Source organism: Bombina bombina, chromosome 12 (assembly GCF_027579735.1).
Source record: "Bombina bombina isolate aBomBom1 chromosome 12, aBomBom1.pri, whole genome shotgun sequence".
NCBI classification, from domain to species: domain Eukaryota; kingdom Metazoa; phylum Chordata; class Amphibia; order Anura; family Bombinatoridae; genus Bombina; species Bombina bombina.
This window is the reverse complement of record NC_069510.1, coordinates 60,877,328-60,889,606: the sequence shown is the minus strand read 5'-3', so window position 1 is coordinate 60,889,606 and position 12,279 is coordinate 60,877,328. Positions and strand designations below refer to the sequence as shown.

At 39.9% G+C, this 12,279-nt stretch overlaps 1 protein-coding gene across 2 annotated transcripts in view; it reads left to right on the top strand.

Annotated features, from left to right (window-relative positions):
* Positions 1-10,845, top strand: part of WAS (WASP actin nucleation promoting factor) — a 267,895-nt gene extending 257,050 nt beyond the window's left edge. The window contains exons 9-13 of one of the 2 annotated variants that reach the window (XM_053696154.1): positions 4,636-4,678; positions 4,847-5,000; positions 5,155-5,513; positions 5,589-5,697; positions 10,287-10,845. In XM_053696154.1, the coding sequence (XP_053552129.1) occupies positions 4,636-4,678; positions 4,847-5,000; positions 5,155-5,513; positions 5,589-5,697; positions 10,287-10,342 (721 nt within the window). In that variant the 3' untranslated portion in view covers positions 10,343-10,845. Of the gene's footprint in view, positions 1-4,635; positions 4,679-4,846; positions 5,001-5,154; positions 5,698-10,286 lie in introns of both variants that reach the window. The other variant, XM_053696153.1, reaches the window with a different exon arrangement.
* Positions 10,846-12,279: the final 1,434 nt, after the last annotated feature.

The window sequence follows — 12,279 nt, the reverse complement described above, 5'->3', positions numbered from 1 at the left end:
GATTGGTGTGAGGGTATGACAGAAAAATTATCATCAGCGCCCTCCTGCTCTACAGTGTTTAAAACAGAGGAATCGCGCTTTCTCTGAAATGCTGGCATTTTGGATAAAATATTAGCTATGGAGTTATCCATTACTGCCGTCAATTGCTGCATAGTAACAAGCATTGGCGCGCTAGAAGTACTAGGGTTCGCCTGCGCGGGCATAACTGGTATAGACACAGAAGGAGATGATGTAGAACTATGTCTACTTCCTTCATCTGAGGAATCATCCTGGGCAACTTTACAATTTGTGACAGTACTGTCCTTACTTTGTTTGGACGCTATGGCACAATTATCACACATATTTGAAGGGGGAATCACATTGGCTACCATACATACAGAACATGATCTATCTGAAGGTACAGACATGTTAAACAGGCTATCAGGCCCATTTATCAAGCTCCGTATGGAGCTTGAAGGGCCGTGTTTCTGGCGAGTCTTCAGACTCGCCAGAAACACAAGTTATGAAGCAGCGGTCTAAAGACCGCTGCTTCATAACCCTGTCCGCCTGCTCTGAGCAGGCGGACAGGAACCGCCGGAAATCAACCCGATCGAATACGATCGGGTTGATTGACAGCTCCCTGCTGGCGGCCGATTGGCCGCGAGTCAGCAGGGGGCGGCGTTGCACCAGCAGCTCTTGTGAGCTGCTGGTTCAATGTTAAATGTGGAGAGCGTATTGCTCTCCGCATTTAGCGAGGTCTTGCGGACCTGATCCGCAGTGTCGGATCAGGTCCGCAAGCCCTTTGATAAATGGGCCCCTTAAACTGGTTAATAAAGCACAAAAACCGTTTTAAAACAAAACCGTTACTGTCTCTTTAAATGTTAAACAGGGCACACTTTATTACTGAATATGTGAAAAACTATGAAGGAATTATCCAATCTTTACCAAATTTTCACCACAGTGTCTTAATGCATTCAAAGTATTGCACCCCAATTTTCAAGCTGTTAACCCTTAAAATGTGGAAACCGGAGCCGTTTTTAATTTTAACCCCCTTACAGTCCCAGCTACAGCCTTTGCTGCGACTTCACCAATCCCAGGGGGGTATATGATATCAAATGAAGCCTTCTAGGAACGTTTTTAGTGGATTCCAGACCCACACACATGCAGCTGCATGTACTGTACTCAAAAGTAACTGCACAGTAATGGCGCGAAAATGAGGCTCTGCCTACTACAGAGAAAGGCCCTTCCTGACTGGGAAGGTGTCTTAACAAGTGCCTGGTGCTAAAAAACGTTCCCCAATGTTATAAAGTGTGAAATTCAACTTCAAACTGCATATAATACTTAAATAAAGCAATCGATTTAGCCCTTAAGAGTGTCTACCAGTTTATAGCCCATAATAAGCCCTTTATTCTGTTTGAGACTAAGAAAATGGCTTACCAATCCCCATGAGGGAAAATGACAGCCTTCCAGCATTACACAGTCTTGTTAGAAAAATGGCTAGTCATACCTTGAGCAGAAAAGTCTGCAAACTGTTCCCCCCAACTGAAGTTCTCTCATCTCAACAGTCCTGTGTGGGAACAGCAACTGATTTAAGTTACTGTCTGCTAAAATCATAATCCTCTTTTAAACAGAACTCTTCATCTCTTTCTGTTTCAGAGTAAATAGTACATACCAGCACTATTTTAAAATAACAAACTCTTGATAGAAGAATAAAAAACTACAGCTAAACACCACAAACTCCTCACCATCCCCGAGGAGATGCTACTTGTTCAGAGCGGCAAGGAGAATGACTGGGGGGGCGGAGCCTGGGAGGGACTATATGGACAGCTCTTGCTGTGTGCTCTCCTTGCCTTTCCCTGTGGGGGAGGAGAATATCCCACAAGTAATGGATGACGCCGTGGACCGGACACACCAATGTTGGAGAAATAAGTAAACTACATTCAGCTGTGAATTTCAATTTCTTATTGGGGTACAGGGCAAGCAAGAAGTGTACAGCAGGCACCTGAAATTTGGTCATGGAGTTGAGGGGAGAGATACAGAGAGAGGGAGAGAGAGAGAAAGAGATAGAGAAATTGTCCACAGGATCTCAGTGGAAAAAAAAATAATAATAATATAATTACTGTACTGAGATACCTCAATCACACAGGATGCCAAATTGTACTGAACAAAAAAAAAAAACAGAAAAGAAAAGAAGCATATCCTTAGCACACTTGCGAGAGTCATAAGGTAGTGAGTATATTTGGTTAAAACATAACTTTTATTCTTATTTAATAAAGCAACAAAGGTAAAACCGCTTAAAACTTTAAAACTGGCATATAGCCAAACTGGTCAGTCAGATCTCAAACGCCAAATAAGTTCAATAATGTATAATGCTCGACAAATCAATTTAAAAATTAGGAGCCAGTAAGAATATTTAGGAGCCAGACATTCTTTTAGGGGCCAAACACTGGTAATTGTATATAGATATATGGAGAATAACCCAAAAAGTTACGAGCCAGGGGTAAAATTCTAGGAGCCAGTGGCTCCCTGGGTTTGTTGAGCCCTGATGTATGATATAACATATCAGCACATAAAAAATGCCCATTCATGTGTGTGCCATGAGTAAAAAAACAACCCTAAGGAAACTATGTGAGACTATCAAATCTCCATGAGTGGAGCAAAAGGGATTGCCCACTTTCTATGCTCTCATGGTACCCCACACCAATTATTTAAAAATGCTGAGTATCCCCACACTAGTCTGTTTGCCAAACACCTATTAAAATATTATGCAACAATATTAGTACAGTATTTAAACAAATTATTAGCCCATGGCCAGAGATAAGACTGAACCAGAAACACCCGACGTGTCCCACAGCAATCTTTATCAATGGCCTTTATGTGCTGATATGTTATTTCATACGTTATTGTACTTGATTTGATGGATGTTTGAAATCTGACTGTCTAGTTTGGTTATATCAAAGAGTACAATAAGTCCCCAGCACTATGCAGTAAAATTCTTTATTGTAGACACTTAAAATCCAGCAACGTTTCGGGGATTAACCCCTTAGTCATGATAGCATGACTAAGGGGTTAATCCCCGAAACGTTGCTGGATTTTAAGTGTCCACAATAAAGAATTTTACTACATAGTGCTGAGGACTTATTGTACTTTTTGATGTTTAAAGGGATTTAGCAGTTCATCCCTGTCTCCCGTGCACTTATCTGCTGTGCTGACCGTACCTTTTGGAATCCTAGTTTGGTTATATACCAGTTTTAAAGGGGCAGTACATTTACAAACTAATGTTATATAATTCTGCACATAGTGAAGAATTATATAACATACGCTTAACGGCAGATTTATACACTAAAGTATTGCTCTACTGAGCGGGTCTGGTTTTTCCACAGTGCATTGCGAAAACAATGTCTAGTCACAGTGTGCCCCAGTCACGCTATTAAAATGAATGTAGCTCGCTCCCGCTCTGGTCTAGTAGCAGGAGCGAGCTACATTCATTTTAAATGGTGCGACCGGGCACACTGTGACTAGACAGTGTTGCCGCGATGCGCTGTGGAAAAACCAGACCCGCTCAGTAGAGCAAGGAGCGGCGTTCTGGATAAAGGACCTTTTACATAAAATTTCTCTGCCATACTTTAGTGTAAAAATCTGCCGGTAAACTAATGTTATATAATTCTGCACTATGTGCAGAATTATATAACATTAGTTTGTAAGTTTGCTGCCCCTTTAAAGTTTTAATTGTTGCTTTATTAAATGAGAACAAAAGTTATGTTTTAACCCAGTATACTCACTACCTCACTATACATTGTTTTGGTAATTTGTTAATAATAATGAACTATGGTGGATAGGGGAGCGGGCAGCGCCTAGACCTTTACCTGCTGCACTATAAAGAAGACCCCCTAATAGGTCTGAGAAGAAATACAATTGTGGATATATAGGAGCGCCAAGAGGCTAAGGTATATATCAGGAACCAGTACTAGTTACAATTGACATGAGTACTACTCACAATAAAAATGGTAGACAATTTTATTACATAGTCATAAAAACAAAACCAAAAATGTTCCAAATGAATTAGGGACCACCCAAGTCAAAATCGCAAATGAGTATAAGACCAGAGGGTATATAAAAAACAATAGGGATAAAATAATCACAATAGAAATGTTAAAACATCATGAGAAGAATGTTAAAATATCAAGGTATATGCTGAGAATTAATACGCATCCCCCCCCCCTTCTTTTATGTGTATTCATTCTCAGCATATACCTTGATATTTTAACATTCTTCTCATGATGTTTTAACATTTCTATTGTGATTATTTTATCCCTATTGTTTTTTATATACCCTCTGGTCTTATACTCATTTGCAATTTTGACTTGTGTGGTCCCTAATTCATTTGGAACATTTTTGGTTTTGTTTTTATGACTATGTAATAAAATTGTCTACCATTTTTATTGTGAGTAGTACTCATGTCAATTGTAACTAGTACTGGTTCCTGATATATACCTTAGCCTCTTGGCGCTCCTATATATCCACAATTGTTAATAATAATGACTCTCGTAATTGTGCTAAGTGGATACTTCTTTTCTATTTTTTTGTTCTGATCAGAGATTAGTCTATTGAGATTTATGAAAACAGGCTATTTTATAGTATGTTTCTCATTTACAGACATGTCGGCCATATAGGATGGGATCCCAACAATGGATTTGATGTATGTATATGCATTGTTATCTGTAAATCCAAAACTGCCCTCCTTATTACTTTAACCCTAACCTATTTCCTATAACATCTCATCCTACAACTTCCCCAAAAGATGACAGATCTCATCACATTCAAAAGTATCCACTCATTGTATTTATGAGAGTGTCATGTCTTCTAGGTGGATGCTCTGGACCCTGAACTACGCAGTCTGTTTAGCCAAGCAGGTATCAGTGACGACCAGCTTACAGATAAGGAGACCTCAAAACTTATATATGACTTCATTGAACAGCAAGGAGGAGTGGAGGCCGTGAAACAGGAGATGAGGAAAAAAGGTAAGGATTGTGGAAAAAAGTGGACAAATGGGATGTATTTCTTGTTTTACTTTGTAGACAGAAAGGTCTTCACAGTAAAAAAAAATCTAATTTATCATAAGTATGCAATGGATTTCAGTAATGTGCATGACCTGAATTTGGTTTTCTTCCATAGAGTCAACTCCTCCCCCCCCTCCTCCTCCTTCCCGCAATGCCCCAGCTGTCCCTACACCTTCTCAAGGGAAGGGAAGATCAGGCCCACTTCCTGCCCCACCACACAGAAATTCAACTGCTCCACCTCCTCCTCCTCCAACTCGGAACATGCCACCTCCACCCCCGCCCACATTACGTGCCAGTGGAGCACCTCCACCACCCCCACCACCGCCAGTTTCAGGAATGCCCATCGGTGGCCCCCCTCCTCCACCACCACCTCCTACAATATCAGGTCAGAGCCCTCAACCATCTTTGCCAGCTCCAGCTGGTGGAAGAGGAGCACTACTAGACCAAATCCGTCAGGGAAAACAATTGAACAAGGTGAGTGCCTCCACTCAAAGAGGTGGGAGGGTTCAAACATCCTGTGAGGGGACTAAATATCTATACATCTTACAGGTCACAGACATGCCAGATACTCCTACCTCCCCCCAGCAGAGCTCAGAGGGATTAGTAGGCGCCCTTATGCATGTCATGCAGAAAAGGAGCAAAGTCATTCATTCCTCAGGTAATGCAAAAGAACAATTTAATGTAAACATAGAATCTGAGATCAGATGAGCCCATTTAATTTTCCAGTATTCCTGTTTTAAATCTAAGATTAAATTACCCTCATGCACCTTATGCATATCCAGGCCTTCTTTAATTTTTAGTTCCCACAATTTTTCGCTAGAAAGCTATTCTGTGTCATTTACATTTGTTATACAGTATACAGAATTAGCTTTACAAATTACTCCCAAACTTGTTTTATCCTAACGTCAAATAGTGACCCCTAGGTGTGATATTCCTCCTTTCTCTTCCTAAAGTAAAACTTTATAATTCGCTTGTCAAACATCTAGAATACTCCAGAGAATCCTGGAACTTCAAATGAGTAGTAGATTTTTGTTAAAAATATTGCAAAGGTATGTCTATTTCCACTCCCCCTGTATCATGTGACAGCCATCAGCCAATCACAAATGCATTTATTTATATGCTGTGAATTCTTGCACATGCTCAGTAGGAGTTGGTGACTCAAAAAGTGTAAATATAAAAAGACTGTGCACATTTTGTTAATGGAAGTAAATTGGAAAGTTGTTTAAAATTGCTGCTTTATCTGAATCATGAAGTTTAATTTTGACTTGAGTGTCCCTTTAATGGTCAGAAGTACTGTCTTAAAGGGACAGTAAAGTCAAAATTAAACTTTCATGATTCAGGCAGAGCATGCAATTTTAAAAAAAAATTCTAGTTTACTTTTGTTTTTAAATGTGTGTTATTCTCTTAGTATCTTTTGTTGAAGAGCATACCTAGATAGGCTCAGGAGCAGCACCCATATGCCTTTTGTCGTTGGCTTACTTGAGGCAAGATTACAAGTGATGCACAACAGACTTTGCGCTAGCGCAACAGCGATTTTGTGATCCATTTTTCTTCCGCTGATATTACAAGTCAGAAAAAAAATCACCATTGCGCTATCGCAGTAGTCCTTTCCGCATCAATCCATACCATAATCTAAGAGCTCTGAAAAAAAAAATTGCTAAGCCCCTGCAGGCCATCTCTTATCTTAGTGCTTTTTACAGCCAGACAATGCTAGTTTGGATGTGCCATATAGATAACATTGTGCTCACTCCTGTGGAGAATAATAATGCTTATGCAGGAACCAGCACTATTTGTCTAAAAATGTGAGTTTGTAAAAAGCACAGAGATAAGTGGCAGCCCGCAGAGGCTTAGATACAGGTAATCACAGAGGTATAGTATATTAATATAACGGTGTTGGTTATGAAAAACTGGGGGAATGGGTAATAAAGAGATGATCTTTCTTTTTAAACAATACAAAATTTCATGTAGACTCTCCCTTTAAGAGTGTGAACCTTTCTGTTAGTCCCTTCTAGCTTGGATTCTAGTTTGTGTACTTCTGACCATACAGTCTCCAGAATTCTCTGGAGTTTTCTAGATAATGTTTGAGAAGTGAATCATAAAGTATCTGTGATCCATAAGCCTTTTTAGTACCTCTCTTACTTCAGTATACAATATACATGTGAATGTCAAATTACTCTACAGCTCACCTTTATTTTCTGTATCCTACATGCATAATTTGATCCTTTCATTTTAAAAGATTAGATTCAAATTATACACTTCCCCTCTTGATTTTTATCATCAGTATTTCCCAGTATTAAAACTGAAGAAGCTGTACAAATTTTGAACATCATAGCTGCTAGTTCTGCACTCATTGGGCTCCATTTATTAAGCAGCGTTTCTTGCTTCGGAGTCCCATTGTTTCAGGTCGCCTGAAACGGAAGTTAAGAAGCAGCGATCAGGATTATTGGCGGCCCCTGCTAGCGGCCGATTGGCCGCCAGTGGGCAGCATTGCACAAGCATTTCACCAGAAATGCTTGCGCAATGATAAATGCCGACAGCGTATGCTGTCGGAATTTAGCGAGGTCGAGCGGACATGATTCACTACAACGATGATGTACCTCATCTAACATGCTAGCATTGTACAATATACGTACTTTCATGCCAGTCTTTCTCCTCTTTTGCGCTGTCTCTAACCTTTCAATGTTGTTCTGCACCCCTATTTCTAGCATTTCCTTCTATCAATGCACTGTCTTGACTCTTAACCCCTTAATGACCGAGGACGTGCAGGGTACGTCCTCAAAAAAAAGGCAGTTAACGCCTGAGGACGTACCCTGCACGTCCTCGGTGTGGAAAGCAGCTGGAAGCGATCCTGCTCGCTTCCAGCTGCTTTCCGGTTATTGCAGTGATGCCTCGATATGGAGGCATCCTGCAATAACCATACATGGCCATCCGATGCAGAGAGAGCCACTCTGTGGCCCTCTCTGCACCGGACATCGATGGCCGGTATCGTTGGTGGGTGGGAGCCGAATTGGGAGGCGGGTGGGCGGCCATCGGTGTTGCGCGTGACGTCACGGGGGGCGGGATCGGGATCGGGACCGTCGGGGGCGCGCACGGGCGCGCGCGCGTGCACGGGGGGTGGCGGGCGGGCGCGTGCACGGGGCGGGAGCGGGTGGGAACCGCTACACTACAGAAAAGTAAAAAAGTAAAAGTAAAAAAAAAATGAAATCAACTTTTACTTTTACCATCTAAGGGATCTGGAAGGGGTGGGGGGTTGGTCTTGGGGGGGGGGGGAAAGCTACACTACAGAAAAGGGACATATTTTATTTAAAAAAAAGCATTTTTTTTCTCTAAACTGGGTACTGGCAGACAGCTGCCAGTACCCAAGATGGCGCACATTAAGTCAGAGGGGGAGGGTTAGAGAGCTGTTTAGTGGGGGATCAGTGAGGTTGGGGGCTAAGGGGGATCCCTACACAGAAGCATATGTAAATATGCTAACAAAAAATGCACAAAAAAGCCCAAATATACCTTTTATTTTAGTACTGGCAGAGTTTCTGCCAGTACTTAAGATGGCGGGGACATTTGTGGGGTAGGGGAGGGAAGAGAGATGTTTGGGAGGGATCAGGGGGTCTGATGTTTCAGGTGGGAGGCTGATCTTTACACTAAAGCTAAAATTAACCCTGCAAGCTCCCTACAAGCTACCTAATTAACCCCTTCACTGCTAGCCATAATACACGTGTGATGCGCAGCGCCATTTAGCAGCATTCTAATTACCAAAAAGCAACTCCAAAGTCATATATGTCTGCTATTTCTGAACAAAGGGGATCCCAGAGAAGCATTTACAACCATTTGTGCCATAATTGCACAAGCTGTTTGTAAATTATTTCAGTGAGAAACCTAAAATTGTGAAAAATTTTACGTTTTTTTTAATTTGATCGCATTTGGCGGTGAAATGGTGGCATGAAATATACCAAAATGGGCCTAGATCAATACTTGGGGTTGTCTACTACACTACACTAAAGCTAAAATTACCCCAAAAAGCTCCTTACATGCTCCCTAATTAACCCCTTCACTGCTGGGCATAATACACGTGTGGTGCGCAGTGGCATTTAGCGGCCTTCTAATTACCAAAAAGCAATGCCAAAGCCATATATGTCTGCTATTTCTGAACAAAGGGGATCCCAGAGAAGAATTTACAACCATTTATGCCATAATTGCACAAGCAGTATGTAAATAATTTCAGTGAGAAACTGAAAGTTTGTGAAAAAATTTGTGAAAAAGTGAACAATTTTTTGTATTTGATCGCATTTGGCGGTGAAATGGTGGCATGAAATATACCAAAATGGGCCTAGATGAATACTTTGGGATGTCTACTAAAAAAAAATATATACATGTCAATGGATATTCAGGGATTCCTGAAAGATATTAGTGTTCTAATGTAACTAGCGTTAATTTTGAAAAAAAATGGTTTGAAAATAGCAAAGTGCTACTTGTATTTATGGCCCTATAAGTTACAAAAAAAGCAAAGAAGATGTAAACATTGGGTATTTCTAAACTCAGGACAAAATTTAGAAACAATTTAGCATGGGTGTTTTTTGGTGGTTGTAGATATGTAACAGATTTTGGGGTTCAAAGTTAGAAAAAGTGTGTTTTTTTCCATTTTTCCTCATATTTTATAATTTTTTTTATAGTAAATGATAAGATATGATGAAAATAATGGTATTTTTAGAAAGTCCATTTAATGGCGAGAAAAACGGTATATAATATGTGTGGGTACAGTAAATGAGTAAGAGGAAAATTTCAGCTAAACACAAACACCGCAGAAATGTAAAAATAGCCTTGGTCCCAAACGGACAGAAAATGGAAAAGTGCTCTGGTCACTAAGGGGTTAATGACCATATTTCAGGCATTCTCTTTTGTACCAGTTTTTCACCAAGCCTCTTCAATCTTGACAGCCTTGCACAATATATCTTCCCTTCTGCCATCCTAAACTCTGGCTGCTCTCTCTTGCCAGGCTGGAACCATTTATTTTCTTTCTGCCTTCCCTAAAAGGTTCCACCTCTCTCATCTCAGCCTTGTGTGGTGCTTCTTCTCTATTGTCAGCCTTTCTTCCTTGCTCATGCCGGCCCCGGACTTTCTCATGACAGCCTTGCACCATGCCTCCTCTTTCTTGTAAGCCTTGCACTTCCTACCATTCATGCACTGGCCCACCATTTCCTGCAAGTGCCTGTCCTCTACTAAATCATTTTTTTCTTGGCTTTCATTTTCTAGATGATGAGGATGATGATGGTGGAGAGGATGATGACGATGATGAATGGGATGACTAAGCTAAGGTTGCATTCCTAAGCCTGCTGCTTCTCGTCACTTTGAAATTAATCTGATGTACATAATTTGCTTCTGTATGATCTGTACAGGAGATGATGGATGGAGGAAAATTGGAAAATGCCTATTAAGCAGACTTAAGTTGTATGTTATGGGTTTTTTTTAGGCCTTATATATCTGGTGGTATCTATCTCCAGTTGCCTCTGTAGTTCCAGACATTACAGTAGTGCAGGCCCCATAGACTATCTGCATTAGCTGATCAACAACTGTGCATGAGTTTGGTTATTTTGAATAAGCCGTTAAAGAGGGCAAGGGCTGCATTATGCTATCTGGGACAACTTCTACACTAGCATATGAGTGCAGGAGCAAATACAGATTGCAGTTTAAAACCTAGGGGTACCACACTGAGTAAATATAACTTCTTTTGTTTATAATTTGCTTCTGGATCCCAATATCAATGATCTTATTAAAGAAACATTAAACTCTGCATTTCAACAACTCATAAAAATATTTCCTTATTGAAAATGAAACATTATTTTGCTTGTTTTTGCTGTAAAATACATCTGAAAATTTAACTTTTTCCACTTTCTCCGAGGGAGGCTTGGTGTCATACTTTTAGCTAATTTATCTGTGAGGTTATGTTTACACCCCTCCTACCTCACATTCTCTGTACTCCTCTCCTTTTTTAAGGTGGATTATCAGTTTTACATCAACAATCACAATAGGAAAAGTATTTTTTGCAGGTAGGTTGGGTGTTAATATTGTGCATATATATATTTATATTTAGCTATTACATAAATTGCACAAGATTAAAATGGAATATATGTATGCTTATTTAAATACCTGTTACAATTTTTTTTTACTAATTAACTAAGCTGAATCAGTGCTAAATCAACTTAACAGAATAGAAGAAGGCAAGCTACCCCAGTCTGTTTTCTTGCAAAAAGAGTTCATGCTATGGAGCCTATTTATTAATGTGCGAGCGGACATGATCCGATATTGCGGATCATGTCTGCTGCATATCGATAAATGCCAACAGCATACACTCTCGGCATTTATCATTGCACCAGCAGTTCTGGGGGTGTCAATCAACCACTGCTTCATAACTTTTTCAGAACTTCTTCAAAACTGCTTCATAACTTCCATACGGAGCTTGATAAAAATGCCCCCAAATCTGCGTTTGTGATTGCTTAGTGAGAGTTCTTTGGTTCTGGGGGACAGGGAAATCCATGAAAAGATAAACATAAAATAATATGGCATTATTCATTGCAAAATTCTTCTCAGATATGAAGGTAGATTGTTATGCAGCTTAAAATTTGAGTTTAATGTCCTTTTAAATTTGTATCTCCTTTATGGTTAAAGTCTTTTTGTGCATTGTTACACATGAAGGCGACCTGAACATGGCAAGCCACTTTTCTATAATATTGTAGAAGCATTTCTACAGTAAACATAAACAGGACTACCCACAAGGTTGCTCTACAGCCTCAATATCCAATTATATAAGAGCTATAATAAACAGACATAAAAATAAACCTTTATAGTTTAGAAAGAGCATGTCATTTTAAGGACCTTTTTAATTTACTTATATTATCAAATTTACTTTGTTCTCTTGATATCCATTTTAGACAAACATACCTATATAGGTTCATCGGCAGCAATGCACTACTGCAAGGTGTTTTGTAGCTACACATATGCCTCACGTCCTTGGTTCACCAGATGTGCTCAACTTGGTGCAAGTGGGGCACTGCTCTTGACATTATTTTATTTATTTTTTTGCACACACTTTACAAAATATTTGTATTTATTTTTCGAGAAGCAGTATGATCTGTTCATTATTAGAGATTAATAATATTATGTAGTTTTGTCAACACTCATTCCCATATGCAGCTGTAACATTTCCATACCCCCAACTGTCCGAATTTTTACGGGACAGTCCCGATTT